The 19,397-nt window shown below is 39.1% G+C and overlaps 1 protein-coding gene across 9 annotated transcripts in view; it reads right to left on the bottom strand.

Moving 5' to 3' along the window:
- Nucleotides 1–19,397, bottom strand: part of rhbdl1 (rhomboid, veinlet-like 1 (Drosophila)) — a 248,693-nt gene that overhangs the window by 150,739 nt on the left and 78,557 nt on the right. For 3 of the 9 annotated variants that reach the window (XM_063059153.1, XM_063059152.1, XM_063059155.1), the window contains exon 2: nucleotides 5,427–5,529. The exons of 3 other annotated variants lie outside the window; for them this stretch is intronic. In XM_063059153.1, the coding sequence (XP_062915223.1) occupies nucleotides 5,427–5,439 (13 nt within the window). In that variant the 5' untranslated portion in view covers nucleotides 5,440–5,529. Of the gene's footprint in view, nucleotides 1–5,426; nucleotides 5,530–18,102; nucleotides 18,856–18,942; nucleotides 18,973–19,397 lie in introns of those variants that run through there. 3 more of the 9 variants (XM_063059156.1, XM_063059157.1, XM_063059158.1) reach the window with 2 other exon arrangements.

The following is a 19,397-nucleotide window of genomic DNA, read 5'->3' as shown; positions in this document are numbered from 1 at the left end:
ATTAACACCAGTACCTTGACTTCCCCTCCAAGTTGCACAAGATCCTGCCTTAGAAACAGATTGTTGTTCCTTGGATGTAAGTCCTCGAACCCTCTACACAACAAGATTGAGGGAGTACTTTCCTGAGAAAGTTTGCTTTTTCTGAAGGCTATTTAGGGATAGTCTTTACCCAATAAAAACTAACAACTCAAAACAATTTTAAAAATTAGATGTTTTTTTCTGTGATTTCAATTTATCATACTCTTCTGCAGAAATACATTAAATCTCTAGTGGTTGTTTTTTTTGGAAGAGTTTGATCAGTCCCTTGCAATCTGATGCTAATCATGAAAAATTATCTTAAGGCAACTGAATGAACAATAGGTTAACATTTCAGAGTCATTGAGCCAGAAATATTTCAACATGAGAAAACACTGAATTGGTGCTGAAGATGACATATTGAATGTGGCTTAGGACAATAACATTACAAGCAATGTGGTTTCTGAAATGAAAGATCAAAACAGCCAAAATACTCATAGTGTTCTTATCACTACAAAGAAATAACAGCCTTCAAGAAGACACATTCTTATTATGATTACAGATAATAGTTTAGTGATTTTGTCACTTCCTCTAATGGATTTTCTTTTCATGCGGTCCTTCCTGGCTGATGTACAGATTCTCCATCAACGGCCACTGACTTTCACTGAAGCTACAATAGAAGCCTAGTCAGGGATTGTTAATGGAAGAGAAACAGAGTGAATGCTTCAAGTCAAAGTAACATGCCTTAATGACTACCACCGACAATGGCTCTGACATCTATCATCATCTAGTGCATCGAGGGGCTGATCTTGGTACACCACTCCAGCCTCCCAGACAACCTCGACCCACTGTGATTTGCCTAGTAGGCTAGGTAACAAAGATGCTTCTCCTATTTACAGACTACAGCTCTGTTTTCAAAAGCATAATTTCAAACAAACTCACCTTCAAACTCCAAGACCTAGGACTCAACATCCCACTCAACAACTGGATCATTATCTCCCTGACCAACAGACTGTAATCTGTAAGAATAGGGAAAAAAACCTCCTCTATAACTGTCCTCAACACCAGTACCCCACAAGGACCCTTACTATACTCACAATTGTGTGGCCAAATTCCATTTTAAGTCCATTTACAAATCTGTAGATGACACCACCATAGTGGACCAAATCTCAAACATCAACAAGACAGAGTATGGAAGGAGACAGAAAGCGTAGTGATGTGGTATCAACACAACAACAGTGTCAGCAAATCAAAAGAGCCAGTCACTGACTTCAGGAGGTAGGGTGGAGTACACACCCTGTCCGTATCAATGGTGATGAGGTAGAGATACTTGAGAGCTTCAGGTGTACATATCACCCTGGTCCACTTACAGCCAAGAAAGCATACAAATGTGTCTACTCCTTCAGAAGGCTAAGGAAATTCAGCATGTCCCCAGTGATTCTCAGCAATTTTTACAGACGTATCCTATAAACACAAAAAATTCCTAAGATGCTAGAAATCTTGAGAAACACACACAAAATGTCAAACACTGGAGGAGCTCAGCAAGTCAGGTAGCTTCTATGGAAATGAGTACTCAATGTTTTGTCAAGGGTCTCAGCCCCAAACATCAGCTGTTCATTTCTCTCCATAGAAACTGCCTGACTTGCTGAGTTTCTCCAGCATTCTGTGTGCGTTGCTCAAGTTTCCTATAAAGCTTTTCACTGTATCACAGTACATGCAAAAACAATAATAAACCAATTCCATCAAAAATGAAAAGTTTGTAAAGCTGCAGAGGACTGGAGACGGATGCTTCTGATAAGGTGAAACAATGGTGACAAGCTCTAAACAAGGTTAACTAGTCAGAAAGTGAATGCAAGTAGATAGAGAGTGAGAAAAATTCAAAGTAACTTGAACAAAGGACGGGGGAGTTATGAAATGCAGAACAGCAGGATATACCAGTAGTTCAGGTTGGGTATGCCCTTCACTCCCAGAGAGGGAGGGGAGAAAATCAAGCTGAGCTAATTATCACATATGGTTATTGATGGAAGACCAAGAAATCAAGTTATTGGCAGGTGTAAAATTCAATTTTGAGTCCAGAAGGATGCAACATGCCCAGACAGCTGAGATACTGTTCCTCAACCTGACAATGGGCACAGACCGATTGGTGAGAAGACTTGAGTATTTCAAACATCTTCTGTGTTTTTATTATTTTTGATTTCCAGCATCTGTAGCATTTATATTAATTTTCAATGAATTGTTCATTCTAAGCCATTTGAGACAGTGCTGTGTACGTGAACATATTTCATTTAAATTTTGTCATGCTCAGAGTTTACAGAAACAATCTGGTTGACTTGGTATGATAGATTCCATTATACTTTCTACAACAGATCTGGATCTTTGTGAGCCAGGACATGCCATCCTACGTTTATCTATCATAGAGTTATTCAGCCCAAGACTGGGACCTAATGTTAAGTTGTGGGCTATCCCACCTCACTGATTTCGGGTTTTAATCTTTCTCTTGTTCCTCTCATTGCTGATTCCTATTTTAGCCTACTCTAACCCTTTGATAACCAGTTACTTCTGAGGCTTCAGTGCAAGCTTTTCTGACAATCTTGATTGCTTCTGCCCTTTTAAAATTATTTGCCACTTCTACAGGTGACCCAGTGCAGGATCATTGGCATTGTTCTCCACACAATAGGTGCCATCATTCACAACAGAAACCTCAGTGTGCTTTGAAAAAGGCCTAACCAAATCAGAAATACTGGAATTGGTACTCTCTTACTTCCAATCATCTCGTTCTGATTCCATCTGCTTTTCACTACCCCCCTAAAAGTACCCATTATCCCCTTTCTTTCTTATCAGATTTCAGCACTGGTAGCCTTTATGTTCCTGTTTACCTCCTTCCTAGCTGTCTCCGCCTTCTCCCTCCCCTATTTGGCTCCATCAGCCCATTATTTCTCAGCACCCCTTGGTCCACCAATCTGCCAATGGCCCTGTCCACTCTCCCTCTCCTCTTCACTTTTTACACTTGCTTTCTTCCCTCTCCACACATAGTCCGATGCAGTGTATCTGAAACTTCAATCATTTCTTTCCCTTTCACAAGTATTATTCAACTTCAAGAAAATCTGCACATGCTGGAAAGCCTAGCAACACCCACACACACAAAATGCTGGAGGAACTCAGCAGGCCAGACAGCATTTATAGAAAAGAGTAAACAGTCAATGCTTTGGCCTGAGACCCTTCATCAGGACTAGAAAAGAAGATGAGCAGTCAGAGCAAGAAGGTGAGAGAAGGGGAGGAAAAGTATAAAGTGGTAGGAGATAGGTGAAACCAGGAGAGGGAGCGGGGTGAAGTAAAGAGTTGGGAAGTTGATTGGTGAGAGAGATAAAGGGCTGGAGAAGGGGGAATCTGATAGGAGAGGGTAGAAAACCACAGAAGAAAGTGAAGGGGAGGAGCACAGAGGGAGGTGATGGGAGGTAACCTTCTTCTTACTCTGAAATTTCACTCCATTTCTTTGACTCTTCATCTAGGGGAGCCATCTTCCCTGCATCTAACCTGTCAAGTACAGTTGATGACTTTCTGTTCAGACTTCATGGTTGATCCTGAATTTCCAATTAAATGTTTTAAATCTCCACCCTAAATCTACTTTGAAATCCTTAGTTTTTCCCAATGAAATTCAAAATGTCATGGAACAGCATCTCATCTTCCAACTAGGCTTTTTCAACCTTCTGAATTCAATAAAGCTCAATATCAGGTGACCAGTCATTCCACCTTATGCTGCACACTTTCATTCGCTCATATTCTCTGGTAATATTAGTTTTCATTTCCTCCACCTGCATAGACCTTTTCCAGACATATTGTTTGATACTTTCTATCTCCCTGACCCTTGTAACTGATACTACCATCACTTGTATCATTCATTCTCACCTGGCTTCCACCATATCACGGACCTTCTCTTCAGTTCTCTATGCAAACCTTCCCATTCACTCTGCACCAAAACTTGCTCAATCTCTACATTTATCTAGTTCAGATAAAAATAAGAAATATGAGTCCTCAAACATTTCTCTATATCCAGATGTTGTCTAATCTGTTGCATAGTTTCATCATTTTATGTTTCCATTTGATATAGTTTGCTCTTGGATTATTAAATTTCTGCACAGACGAATATCACAGAAGAAGGCTCAAAGAGTGAGTTGCAACACAAAACTCATCATATTAACAAGAATAAACCATGCACTGGCTTTTCATTTTTATATTCATTGACAAGGCATTAAGTAGCATTCTATTACATTTCTTAAAACCAATACCACCGTTGCCACTCATGTGGACCCCTATGGTAGTGCACTACTACAGCTGAGGGGTTCATCACCCTACCTGTCAGGCAGCGGAAGAACCCTATACTGTGGTCCTTCCCCATCGAAGGTTTGTGGTTGTATCTGTTCCTATCATTGGCCACAGCAACCAGATAATATAATAAAGAAGAGACATTTTTGCCAAAATAAACTTTATTCATAATTAAAATTATCACAAAAATAACTGTTCATTGCTTTTTCATTCTTACATTCATTGATAATATTTTAAGTAGCATTCAAATACATTTCTTAAGCCCAATTACACTACAGTAATTGAGGGGCTTCCTCACCCAAACTAGCTCCTCCAGTATCGGGAGAAAACTCCGATCTCTTCTGCCTTCTATCACAGAACTTTCCCTTAGTGTTTTAACCCCTCTCCTTTCTCCACATATTTAAGCTTGCCACACTTCTAACTTACCTAGTTATGAAAAGTTATCAGTCTGAAACATAAATTATATTTCCTTTTTCAAACTTTCTGATGGACCTGATGCAGATTTCCAGCAAATTTTGTTTTTTATTTCCGATTTCCAGTACCCACCATATTTTGTACCTGTTTCTGATATAACTTTCTTGGACTGTGTTCATGCATTCTCCATTGATATGCATCTTGATCCAACAGATACACATAAGTTAAAATATTGCGACTATACAGTGTCTGCACTCATCTCAGCTAGTAACTACGATATTTGTGAAAGGTTATTCCTGTATTCAGGCATAGTTTCTACATCAGTAGTAACCTTGTTAATCTTCTTAACCTTGTTTCCATTGGGCTTATCAAAGTCAATGATCTCATAGCAAGTCTATTGTCCCATTTTTAAGTCTGTAACCTATTCTCTTGCACTTGCCCATTAACACCCCACTAATTTTCCTACTAGCCAACAAAACAAGGAGTTAATTAACCTAACAACCAGCAGGGCTTTCGATGTGGGAGGAAACCAGAGCTCTCATGGAAACCTAGGAGGACGCACACACTCCAAACTTATAAAATTAGAGTTCAGAGTTCAACCTGGTTTGCTGGGAGGTTTAAAACAACTGCACGCAATGGTATCTCAGCCTGTAACAGCAATTAGTAACACTGACCTGAGCACAGCATTCCTTGTCCTCTTAGCTCCAGTGACTTTTCTTATTTAATTAAACTTGTTCTTTTGGTGGTGCAGCAATGTTGTAGCCATGCTTGATAAACCTGAATGTTTACAAAAAGCCAACATCTATTTTAGGCAGCTATACACGGTTTATCAAAATCCCTAGCCAATATAAAGTAAATATTTTCATATATCTTTGGGGAGCAGTGCAAAGACTGGCAAAGATTTTCTTCTTTGCACCCAGCTTTTTAAAATCAGGCTTTCCTAACCAGCTTCCACATTCACCTACCCCCTTAAATGTTACATTAGGCTCCTGCTATTTTCATCAATAATTTGCATTTATAAAGTCTTTTAATGTACTAGAAAACCTCAAGGCTCTGAAGGAGTGTTATTAAAGAAAATTTGAAACTGAACAACATACAGTGATGTTAAGTGAAGAGTGAAATTTAATAAATTTTTGAAAAGAAAGCTAAAGTGGAGAGGCTTATGGAGAAAATTCCAGAGTTTGCAGATGAGACCACTTAAGGCATACCTGCCAGTGGCAGATGGAGGAATGGAGGATGCTCAGGGGGCCAGAGTAGAGGACTGCAAAATCCTGGAGTACAGAAGGATAGCTGGAAGTTACAGAGATAGCATACAATATTAAATTATTGTTACACAAACATGTGTTGAAAAACTGTTCAGAAAGTCCATCAATGTATTTGAAAGCTGTGCATTATCTTGCAAAATCTCTGTAATAGATTTACAAATGTATACAGTACGTCAATCCCTATCAAAAGCAATCATATAAACTTATGATTAATTTTATAACAAGATAGGAGAAAATCTTTTCAAATTAACTACTGTAGTTACATTCAAATAAAAATCCAACTGCTACAGACAGCAGGCAGCTGACAGTTCCATAGAGAACCACAGCTAGCTACAGAATGCACAACAGCATTGTTCTGGACTGAGTCCAGAGGAGTGCATTAAGTTTCTGAGCTGAGAAACTAGATGCACTTGACAGATGACAGCTTTCGTGAGCCATAGATGACACATTTGGCAAAGTTGCATTCGTTTAAATGGGTTACCAACCTTTATTAAAAAGGTAAATATAAGTAATAGGAGCAAATATTGGCTATTTGGCCCATCGAGTCTGCTCTGCTATTTCATCACGGCTGATATAAGGAGGTTATTTGTTTTCTCTTTATTCCATATACTTATATTTCATTTAATTAATGGCATTTTGAACTTAAACAAATGGTTTATTTTACTTTTTTTCTAATATTATTATTGCAATCAGCAAAAAGATGATTGAGCTATCTGAAATCCAACAGGGCGATGGGGCATTGAGTTTTGCTACCTGAGGCCTACTCATCACTTGTGGCCGACTCTATAGAACAGTTTAATAATAATGCTTCAATGTTATTAGGAACCACACATCCAGAAATGTTGCGTATTTAATATTTCAGTAATACTTAAGTAATATTGTAAATATAGTTTGATTAAGCATTCTTTAAATAATTCATTACAGGTTATATGCAAAAGTATATGATTATTGCGCAAAGATTATTACGCCACCACGTCATGTGTGAACACCTAACCTAAAGTAAAAAATGAAGTGTATACATTCTCCCGGTCTACCCGTGTTTTTGCTTCAATTAGTTTTATGTTTTGATCTCACAAAACAGTATTGACAAGGAAGTTTAAAGATGAACCTGAGACTTGTTAATGGCAACGAGACATTCATGTTTAAAAATGGAAGAAAATGGACGAATTCACTGGTTCATAAACAGTGAGTAAGGGTGATAATAATCATAAATTTAAAAAAGAGCAGAATGGACTGACTACATTGGAAAGACAGATGTGTTTAATTGCACAATGGATAACTAGTTGATGTATACCGAGCAAACTAGAATCAAATAGTCATGGAAAAGTACAGCACAAAAACAGGCCCTTTGGCCCATCTAGTCCGTTCTGAACCACTTAAGCTGCCTGGTCTCATTGATCTGCACTGGGACTATATTCCTCCATACCCCTGCCATCCATGTACCTTTCCAAACTTTGCTTAAATGTTGAAATTGAACTTGCATGCACCATTTGCCAATCCCTCACGACCCTCTGAGTGAAGAAATTTTCCCTCATGTTCCCCTTAAATATTTCACCTTTCATCCTAAACCCATTACCTCTCGTTGTGGTCCCACCCAACCTCAGTGGAAAAACCCTACTTGCACTTACACTGTTACACCCCTAATAATTTTGTATACCTCTATCAAATCTCCCCTCAGTCTTCTACATCCCAAGGAATAAAGTCTTAACCTATTTAATCTTTCCTCATAACTCAGGTCCTCCAATCCCAGCAACATCCTTGTAAATTTTCTCTGTACTCTTTCAACATCATTTATATCTTTCCTGTAGATATTTTGTGGGCACGTGCCCAAGTGGTTAAGGCGTTCATCTAGTGATTTGAAGATAGCTAGTTTGAGCCTCAGCTATGGCAGCGTGTTTGTGTCCTTGAGCAAGGCACTTAACCACACATTGCTCTAGTGTCTGTGCGAGGAGTGGTGCCCCACACAGACTTCCAATCTGCTCTTTGTAAGGCATGAAAATGCCCAACACAGGCCTCTCATGGTCTGAGTCGACGTTCCCTCCCCTCCCTTCCCCTATAGATATGTGACCAAACCTGCACAGAATATTCCAAATTAGGCCTCACCAATGTCTTATAGAACTTCAACATAATATCCCACCTTTTATATTCAGTACTTCGGTTTATGAAGCCCAATGTGGCAAAAGCTTTCTTTACAACCCTATTACCTGTGACACCACTTTCAATTAATTATGGATCTACATTTCCAGATCCCTTTGTTCTACGAAGGGAAGTAAATTGATCAGTATTTTGAAACAAATGAAATAGCCAAACAAAAGCGAGTGCCAGTTCCGTTGACTGCATTGGATGGAAAAATATACGGTTTGATTAGATGTTTAACTGCTTCAACCAAACCAACTGAAATGAGCCTTGCTGATATCATGAAAGTATTGCAGGAATAGTTAGAATCAAAACCATTGTTGGACTGCTTTAGGTTGCATAAGTGGACTCGAAAGGAAGGGAAATCCACTTCAGCTTACAAGGCTGAATTGAAGAGGTCAGTTCTGTGATGGAGTTCATGATAAACTGAGAGATTGTTTACTTTGTGGAATTTTACAAAAAAAGCATTCAAATAAGGCTCCTAACTAAAACTCAACCCACATTGAAAAGAGCATTTGAAATTTCCGTATCAATGGAACCAGCAGACAGGGCCGCAATTGAGTTGCAGACAGGAATGAAAGTAAGAGTGAACAAAATTGAAACATCTAAACTGAAACTGGCTTGGCCAAGCAAATTGTGTTACCATTGTGGCAAGGGCTCACATACACCAGACCGATGCAGGTTTAAAGCTAAACTTCCAGAAAATGCAACAAAGTGAGACACATACAAACAGCATAAAATAAATGGACTGCACAGGGAAGAGAAACAGATTAAAAAATCAAGTTACAGTTTCAAAAGAGTACTAATCTGCACACTGTTGATGAAAAATCTTGTAATGATGAGAATAGCCCAAGACTGAGTAGCATTGAGATTTACAGTGTGAAAACTAACAAGAGACCAGCAATATGACTTACACCAGAAGTGAATGGCAAATTAATTAATATGGATTGGACTCTGGTTGGCCACAAAATGACTTTGAACGACATTTCAAAGATATTGAACTGAAGCCTGCAGATATCCAACTAAGAAATTACACTGGAGAAGAGATAACTCCTGCGGGAATGACATTGTAACATTTGAAATACAACAAGCAACAAGCCATGTTGGGCTTCTATGTGGTGAAAATATGAAGGTCAGCATTGTGGGTCTATGATTGGCTGAGACACCTACAACTTGATTGGAGATCCATCCACTATTTGCATGCCACATTCCCTACAATAGATTCAACTGAAAGAGAATTAAGAAAAATACTGGATGATGTCACTGCAGTGTTCAATGTTGGCATTGGAAAACTCAAAATATCAAGGATAAAATAGTGTTAAATAAAAATGTCACACTCAAGTTTTACAAAGCCTGTCCAGTTCATGATCAAGCAGCCCATGAGCTGAATTGCCTGAAGCTGAAGAAATTAATTCCAAGGTTGAGTGGAGCCCATGAGCAACAACAATGGTCCCTGTAGCTAAGAAGAATGGATGTGTCAAGGTCTGTGGTGATTTTAAAGTCACCATCAACTTAATACAGGAAGTAGATCAATACCCTTTGCCCAGGATAGAGGATAATTTTGCAAACCTTTCTGGAGTAATACCATTCAGTAAAGTGGACTTAGCTGAGGCCTACTTAAAGTTAGGGATGGAAGAAGAGTCCAAAGTATTTCTCAACATAAACACCCACAAAGGGCTTTATTGCTACAGTAGCCTTACTTTAAGAGTAGCATTTGCACCAGCACTCTGGCAGAAAGCTATAGACTACCAGGCACTCCGTGTTACTTGGATGACATCGTTGCTACTGGTGAGGATGACAAGGAACATCTCCAAAATCTCAAGACAATGTCAAAAAGATTGGAAGATTATCTGTTCAGCGCATGATACAACATGTGTGAATTCTCTAAATCAAGCATTACTTACTGCGGTCACACCATTGACACACAAGAATTACACAAATGTACTGAGAAAATTCAAGCAGTGGTGAATGCCTCAAGGCCAAACGATGTCACAGTTGCAGTCTTTTTGAGGATTTGTCAATTACTATAACAGGTTCCTGCCAAACTTGGCTGCTGTGCTCAACCCCTTGAACTCATTACTGCAGATTGGGAAGAAATAGCAATGGATAAAGCAGTGGGAGGTGGATTTCTAAAAGGTAAAGGAAATTGTGATGTCAGACACTGAACTCACACGATATAATCAACATCATTCCAGTGAAGTTTGCCTTATGGTATGGACTTGCCCTTGATAGGGTTTGCCTTATGTGGGGATTGATAGTTTCTTACCATCCAAATTGAGAGTAAAGTGTTGGAGAAGCTACATGCCAATCATTCAGGCGTGGTCATGTCACATGTAATGACAGATAGAAGCCTTTGCATCATGTTGTCTTACCACTGCAGAGAAAAATTACATGAAGATTTACAGAGAGGCATTGAGTCTGGTTTAGGGTGTAAAAAGTTTCAACCAGTACTTGTATGAGAGAGAGAATGCCCTCATGACTGAACATCAACTACTAGTGTCCCATTCCAACCCACAGCAGGGTATTCCACTAATGCAGAGATGAGCTCTGATTCTTGGAGGACACAATTACAAGATTGAATTCAAGTGGGCAACTGATCATGGAACTGCTGTTGGATTGTCCTGTTTACCTTTGGTAAAGGAAGTGCCTGAAAAATTTAAAACAGAGGATATTTCTCTGGACGTATTCTCCTTAATGCAAATCGCAGGTCATGTCTAACCAATCTAATAGAGGTTTTCAAGACAGTTACCAGAAAAGTTGATGAAGACAAGGCAGTGGATACTGTCCACATGAACTTTAGCAAAGCTTTGACAGGGTCCAACATTGGAAGTTTCAGTGACTCAGCGTTCAAGATGAGGTAGTAAACTGGATTTGACATTGGCTTTGTGGGAGAAGCCAGAGTGACTAGTGGAGTGCCACAGGAATCGGCGTTGGGTCCATTGTTTGTCATCTATGATTTGGATGATAATGTGGTTAACTGGATTAGCATATTTGTATTTGTACACCACAATTGGGGGTGTAGTGAACAGTGAGGAAGACTATCATGGCTTGCAGTGTGATCTGGACCAGATGGAAAAATGAGCTGAAACATGGCAGATGGAATTTGATGCAGACAAGTGCAAGGTGTTGCACTTAGATAGGACCAACCATCTTACACAGTAAATGGTAGGGCACTAAGTAGTGCAATAGAACAGAAGGGTCTGGGAATAATTCATTGAAAGTGGTGTCACAGGTAGATATGGTCGTAAGGAAAGCTTTTGTCATATTGGTCTTATAAAACCACGTACTGAGTAACAGGAGATGGGATGTTATGTTGAAGTTGTGTAAGTCATTGGTGAGGACTAATTTACAGTATTGTGTGCAGTTTTGCACACCTACATGTAAATAACGTGGAATGATTACTGAGAAAGTTTACAAGGATGCTGCCGCGTCTGGAGTCCCTAAGTTATAAGGAACAATTGAATAGGTTAGGACTTTATTCCTAATAACCTAGAAGGTTGAGGGGAGATTTGATGGAAGTATACAGAAGTATGAAGGATATAGATGGGTCCCAGTGCAGGTCAATGGGAGTAGACAGTTTAAATGCACTAGATGGATCTGTTTCTGTGCTGTACTTTTCTATCACTTCCTATTAGAGCTGAGATGATTCAAAGGGAATTCAGAAAAGATCCCACATCTCGGGTCACCCAAAATGGCTGGAATGTGCAGCAGAAATTCCAGCTCCTCCATATTTACCAGCGCCAGGATGACTTGCCCTTGATGGGGGTTGCCATATACGGGATTGCCTTATGTAGGGAGTTGTTATACCATCCAAGCTGAGAGCTAAGGTTTTGGAGGGGCTACATGCCGGCCATCTAGGTATGCTCTAAATAAAAGCGTTGGCTCAAAGCTTTGTCTGGTGGCCTGGGCCTAGATCAGCAGATCAAGCAGCTTGCCATGCACTGTTCAGGATACCAACATGTTTAGAAGAAAGGTAGCCAGAGCCGTCAGAACCACTTCCCGCAGTCCCAGAGTCATCTCCTACATTCACCTCAGAGGAGACCCCACAACATGAGGTTGTTTCACACTCACAAGTATCATCTGCCAAGCAGAGTGAGTCCTATTCAGGAAAGGTGCTATCCCACAAGAGTAAGAAATCCTCCATAGCAATTAAATCTTTGGCTTAAATGGGATAACTTAAAAGCTACTACACTGTGGATGTCTATATAGACATCCTCAGCATAGCAAATTTTTTAAACTTATATTACGTACATAAGCTGTGATGCATTCTATATTGAGTTGAGCAGGGAGGAGTGTTGTGTATTTAATATTTGAGCAATATTGTAAATATATTGTTTGATTAAGAATTGTTTGTTTGTTTACATAATTTATAACAGTTATATGTAAAAGTACATGAATGGCATACATCATTATACATCCACATCATAAGTTCACACTTCACTTGAAGTATAAAATGATTGTTGCTGGTAAGGACCAACAACAATCTGGTGAGAATCCAGCTCAATAATGTTAGTTAAAAAGGTTTACTGTGGATTTTTAAGCAACATCTGTCTGCTTCATTATCAATAACTAGAAACTCCTGGTAAGTACCCTAAGGTCATTGTCTACCATACAGTTCTGGCAGTAGGTTGTGAGTATTTTCACTCCTTATATTTTGCTGAATTAACAAGCTTTGGGCTATTTTCACTCCTCAGATTTTGTTTCCATGGGGGTGGGCGGGTTTGCAACACTACAATATCCTGAAAGTGACCAGTAACACTTGTAGGTGAGCAGTGCCAGCCCCTGTGATGACTGGAGGGCAGCCAAGCACAAATATCAGAATATCTGAAGAACCAAAGCTTGCAATTTAGAAGGAACAATTAACAGCAATCCCTTGACACCAAATTTCTTTTCTACCATTAGCCAAGATGTATTAATGAGGCTTGCTAAACGGACCAAGTTCCTCCTTTGTTTTATTTCTGTTGGACAAGTGAAGCTGTTACAGTTCAAGTTTAAGGAAATACAAATGGCAAGGCTGAAATCAGTCCTCAAATCTGACAACACAATCACTGCTAATAGGGATCTAAATGGAAACGTTTTAAGTATTTTGTTTTACTCTAATAAATTAAATGCATGAAATTCATGTCAGGAAGAAATTCTTTTTTAATTTAAATGATTTAAAATTATGTTATAAAAATTGTCTTTAGCTCTTTGAACCCATCAGTTGGAATACACAATCTTTTCTCCATTATTAAAGCTAATTTTTTGAGTATATCTGTAATTTATTTTTGAATACTGTAATAAAAATTTTGTGAATGTATAGTAATTCTGATAATGAGATTTCTCACTCTATTAGGCACACAAGGTACAGTGAATATAATGTTATATGTGATTAAATATGGTAGGTTCACTCCAGTTTTGCTACATAGTATTTCTAAGTGGTCAAAAAGGTTAAAAGATTACTTGGATGTCAAGGAAAGTACCAAGTACATACCAACAATTTGAGCTGATCAACATTTGGGAAGGAAAGACTTAGTAGAAATGTTCCAGCTTACAGTACTCATTCATATAAAGACAAATTACGAGCATCGAATATTATGAGAGTGCTGATTTTGTAAACGAATTTGTTATTAGTAAGCATGTTATTCAGAAAATCTCTGGTCCAATGACATACTTAACATATCATTTTACTTAACACTGAGGGGAATGCCATTGCTTTTGTGACTTACAATGCTATTTTGGCACCATTGAACAGAAATTACTGGCCTGAAATTTCTTACGCTTGATAGGAAAGCAATAGCACCTTATGGATGGAAGAATTTTCAAGTGCCTATATTGCAGAAGAGTCAGGAAAATGGATTGAAACCATATATATGAATTATGACATAGGTCTAATGACCTGCTCATATTTGACATCACTTAGGTGCCTTCCTATCTGCTCTATAAATATTGACTCTATGTTCAGTTAAGAGCAATGGTTGGTCACGCTCCAGTACTCCACGTGAATGAACACATTTGTTCAGAGTAAACACATTCAAAAACAACTCTATTAGTAACAGCAGATAGTTGGGGAAGCTTATTCAGTATCCTTTGTTCATCCTTAGACTCAAACTTCTTTTAATGTCATATATTGTATTACAAGCAGTAAAAAAAAACAGACCACCTCTTTTATTTCAGCTGCCCCAAAAAACTCTCTAGAATCAGTTTTTATTTTGTTTATAGTAGAATTTCACATCAACATCTCATCTCCCACTTTGTATCTCCAGTTTGGAGATGAACTCTTTTGGCAGACCTACCTAATGACCGAGGTAGTAGATGGCATTATTGTAACAGTTATAACTACATAAACCAGCTTTGTCCATATCTAATTCCTACTCAAAACATTCCTTAGAGTTTGGACACTTCAAAAGTCAATGGATAAAATTTTCTGAAACACCATGTCACCAACAAGGTGTCAGACATAATTAGTAGTGTAGCAGAAAATCACGGTTGCCTTGTCTGTTTTTTATATATCAACTAACAAATCCATGGGGAAAATCAGAAGCAACCACTCATCATCTCCTTCTGGGGACTCAGAAACTCTGTTAAGTAATACACCTAACCAGAGAGTTCGTGACGGTTGCGACTTAGTTGCTAACCCTCTTGGATCCAAGTTTTTGATTTCAGGTTCTCTTCCAGTAACCGAAGATTAAGATAATCAGGATCAGAATCAAGTTTAAGTATCCCCGCTATATGTCGTAAAATTTGTTGTCTTTGTGGCAGCAGTACAATGCAATACATAGTAATAGAAAAAAATTAATTGCAGTAAGTGTATTATACATATAATAGTTAAAGTAAATAAGTAGTGCAAAAATATAAGTAAAAAGTAGTGAGGTAATGTTCATGGTTTCAATGTCCATTCAGAAAAAAGATGGAAGAGGGGAAAAAGTTGTTCCTGAATTATTGAGTATGTGCCTTCAGGCTTCCGTACCTCCTTCCTGATGGCAGCATTGTAAATCGTACAACATAGAGGAAGGACAGTAAAGTTTTTCCGCATGACTGATCCAACAGTCATTATAGAATCACAAATGTATGCAGCACAGAAATGGGCCTTTCAGCATACCACACCCATGTGGACTCTTTTGCTCACTTACTAATCCTATTTGTCCACATTTGGACGGTATCATTCTCTATCTTACCTATTTAAATGTTTGTATAATTGTCTCCTAACCGTAGTAATTGTATCTAATTCCACCACCTTATTCCAGATATCTGTGCAAAAAATTACCTATCAGGTCTTTAACACTCCTTCCTTTTACTTTAAACCTGTGAATACAGTTTTGATACTTCTAACATGGGATAAAAGATTTTGACTACCCACTCAACCTATGACTATCTTCATCTTTTATCACATCACCCTCAGCCTTCCTTGTTTCACCTTTGGTCACTCGCTTAATCCTAATGTAAATTATCTGATCATTTAACTCAGGACTATTTACGGAAGTACATATTGCTTGTTATATTTGTGCTTTATACCAACATCCAAAGGGACTAATATCCTGGCAGGGGAATCTGCTGGTGCTGCACAGGACGGTTGAAACAAGATTGGCAGGAAGGGTGGGACTCTGAGCAGGAGCAAGTCATGGGACAAATGAGAGCAAGTTTGGTAATTAGGATGGCCAGAGGCACAGTAAAGACAGTAAAGGAATACTCAGTTGGACTGCATTTATTTCAATGCATGAAGTTTAACAGGTAAGACAAACAAACTCAAAGTGTGACTGGCAGTCAGGGCTAGGACAGTATAACCATAACAGAAACAAGGCTGAGAAAACTGGCAGTTCAATATTCCAGGATACAGATGCCACAGGCATGACAGAGGTACAGGGAATCAAGGAGGGGGAGTTGCCTTTTTGATAAGGGAGGACATAACAGCTGTACTTAGAGATGACATTCTTGGGGGATTGTCTGAAAAGGCCATATGGGTAGAACTTAGAAACAAGAACAGAAGGATCACTCTAATAGGTACTGTATGTATTCTAGATTCCCAATAGTCAACAGGAACCTGAGGAGAAGGTATGTTGGGAAACTCAGAGTTCAAAGTAAAGTTGCAAATTTGCCGATGAGACAATCATTGTTGGCAGAATTTCAGATCGTGACTAAAGGACATACAGGAGCGAGATACACCAGCTAGTTGACTGGTGTCACAGCAACAACCTAGCACTTAACGTCACCAAGACCAAAGAGCAGATTGCGGACTTCAGAAAGGGAAAGATGAGGGAACACAAGGCAATCCTCATAGAGGGAACAGAAGTGGAGAGAGTGAGCAAGTTCAAGTTCCTGGGTGTCTATATCTCTGAGGACCTAACCTGGTCTCAACATATTGATGCAGCTATTAAGAATGCAAGACAGCAGCTATATTTCATTAAGAGCCTGAGGAGATTTGGTTTGTCTGCTGAGGCACTCAAAACCTTCTACCATAGAGAGCATGCTGACTGGCTGTATCACCATCTGGTATGGTTGGCGGGGGGAGGGGCTACTGTAGAAGATTGGAGTAAGTTGTAAAATTAGTCAGCTCCATCATGGGTACTCGTGTCCATCATATCCAAGATATCTTCAAGGAGTGGTGCCTTAAGAAGGCGATGACCATCTTTTAAGGATCCTCACCTCCCAGGACATAACCTCTTCACACTGTTACGATCGGGAAGGAGGTATAGAAATCTGAAGCCTGAAGGCACACACTCAGTGATTCAGGAACAGCTTCTTCTGCTCTGTCATCCGAATTCTAAATGGACATTGAACCCATGAACATTATGTCACTACCTTTTATATTTCTGTTTTTTCCTTGCACTATTTATTTTAAATGAACTATTTAAAAGACATAAATACACTTAATGAAACTATTCTTTCTCTATATTTTTTATCATGTATTTCATTGTACTGCTGCCATAAAGTTAACTAATTTCACAACATATGGCAGTGATATTAAATCTGATTCTGATTCTGAAAGTATTTATATGTCACCATATACAACCCTGAGATTCATTTTCTGTTCATAGTTGTAAAAATAATAGGGTTGTAATAGTTGGAGATATTAATTTCACTGGTATTGACTGGATCACCCAGACTGTTAAGGGCTTAAACAGGAGAGTTTCCTGAGTCAAAATGTAGAGCACCCAACTCAGGGAGATTCAATATTGAACCTCCTCTTGAGGTGAGGCAGGGCAAGTAACTGAAGTGGCAATGAGGGAAAACTTTGGTTTTAGTGACTATAATTCTACTAGTTTTAAGATAATGATGGAAAGGCTGGGGCAGATCCAAAGCTGCAGCAGGATTAATTTTAGGGGAATTCGACAGGATATGGCAAAGGTCAATTGGCTGATCCTATTTCAAAGAAAATGAATGTCTGGCAAAAGACAGGCTTTTAAAAGTGTGTTGTGTCAACAGGGGCTCAGGAGCAGCATGTTCCTCCACATTGTCAATGGCAATTAGGTGTGAACAACACATGCTGGCTTTGGCAATAAGGACCACATCCTGAAAAATGAACACTTTTTTAAAAATGCCAAGTATACTATTGCAAATCAAGTCAAGTCAAGTTAAGTCAAGTCGCTTTTTATTGTCATTTTGACCATAAACTGCTGGTAAGGTACACAGTAAAAATGAAACAACGTTCCTCCAGGACCATGGTGCTACATGAAACAACACAAAACTACACTAGACTAATTGAGACAACACAAGGCTACACTAGACTACGTGAAACAACACAAAAACTACACTAGACTACAGACCTACACAGGACTACATAAAGTGCACAAAACAGTGCAGGGCAGTACAATAAATAATAAACAAGACAATAGGCACAGTAGAGGACTAATTGCAATATAATAATAAATGATGTAGATGACAGTCTAGTCTCTGGTTATTAAGGAGTCTGATGGCTTGGGGGAAGAAACTGTTACACAGTCTGTTCGTGAGAACCCGAACGCTTCGGTACCTTTTGCCAGAAGGCAGGAGGGAGAAGAGTTTGTATGACGGGTGCGTGGGGTCCTTCACAATGCTGTTAGCTTTACGGGTGCAGCGTGTGGTGTAAATGTCTGTAATGGCGGGAGGAGAGACCCTGATGATCTTCTCAGCTGACCTCACTATCCGCTGCAGGGTCTTGTGATCCGAGACGGTGCAATTTCCGAACCAGGCAGTGATTCAGCTGCTCAGGATGCTCTTGATACATCCTCTGTAGAATGTGATGAGGATGGGGGGTGGGAGATGGACTTTTCTCAGCCTTCGCAGAAAGTAGAGATGCTGCTGTGCTTTCTTGGCTATGGAGCTGGTGTTGAAGGACCAGGTGAGATTCTCCGCCAGGTGAACACCAAGAAATTTGCTGCTTTTAACAATCTCAATGGAGGAGCCGTCAATGTAGCGGATAGTGGTCGCTCTGTGCTCTCCTGAAGTTAAAAACCATGTCTTTTGTTTTGTTCACATTCAGAGACAGGTTGTTGGCTCTGCACCAGTCTGTTAGCCGCTGCACCTCCTCTCTGTATGCTGACTCATCGTTCTTGCTGATGAGACCCACCACGGTCGTGTCATCGGCGAACCTGATGATGTGATTCGAGCTGTGTGTTGCAGCACAGTCATAGGTCAGTAGAGTGAACAGCAGTCTAAATCAAGTTCTAAGAGAGATACAACTGGGGCAAAACATTATCACTCCGTTACATCCTTCTTTTGCTCAAGAAATGAGCTTGGACACCATCTATCAAAGGAAAAGGAACACAATTTTAATACCTATCTAACACATTAGAATTGAATTCAACAGATAATCAAATACTTCAATTTATACCTAGCATTTGATGCAGAAATTATCCACAATAATTATTTTCTCACCCCACTATTCAAACTTTAGACTTCTTTTATTGCTTGACTTATTGATTCATGTCCCTCTGAATTCTAAACTGATAAATGTAGTGATCTAAGAAAAAAATCAGAATCTGAGAATAAGTAAAGTATAAGTTAGAAATGAAAAACTCATGATATGATGCAGAGTATAGAAACAAGTGGTAGATCATAGTAACAGATACAGATTACTGAATAGTACATTGCAACAGGATAATTGGGAACTGCAATAGAAATTATCAGTGTATTTTTCTCTGTCTCTGTTAAAAGAAAACACAATATTGGTCTTCCTTACAGAAAGGAGCCTAAGAACTGCAAGTCTCTTAATGACTGGTTGTTTTCCCCAATTTTGCTGGACATGTGCCTGCAACACAACATTTGTAATGCAGTAGCATAGACATT

Source organism: Mobula hypostoma, chromosome 9 (genome assembly GCF_963921235.1).
Source record: "Mobula hypostoma chromosome 9, sMobHyp1.1, whole genome shotgun sequence".
In the NCBI taxonomy this organism is placed as follows: domain Eukaryota; kingdom Metazoa; phylum Chordata; class Chondrichthyes; order Myliobatiformes; family Myliobatidae; genus Mobula; species Mobula hypostoma.
Note: the sequence above shows the minus strand (reverse complement) of the source record. Positions and strands in the feature narration are given on the sequence as shown.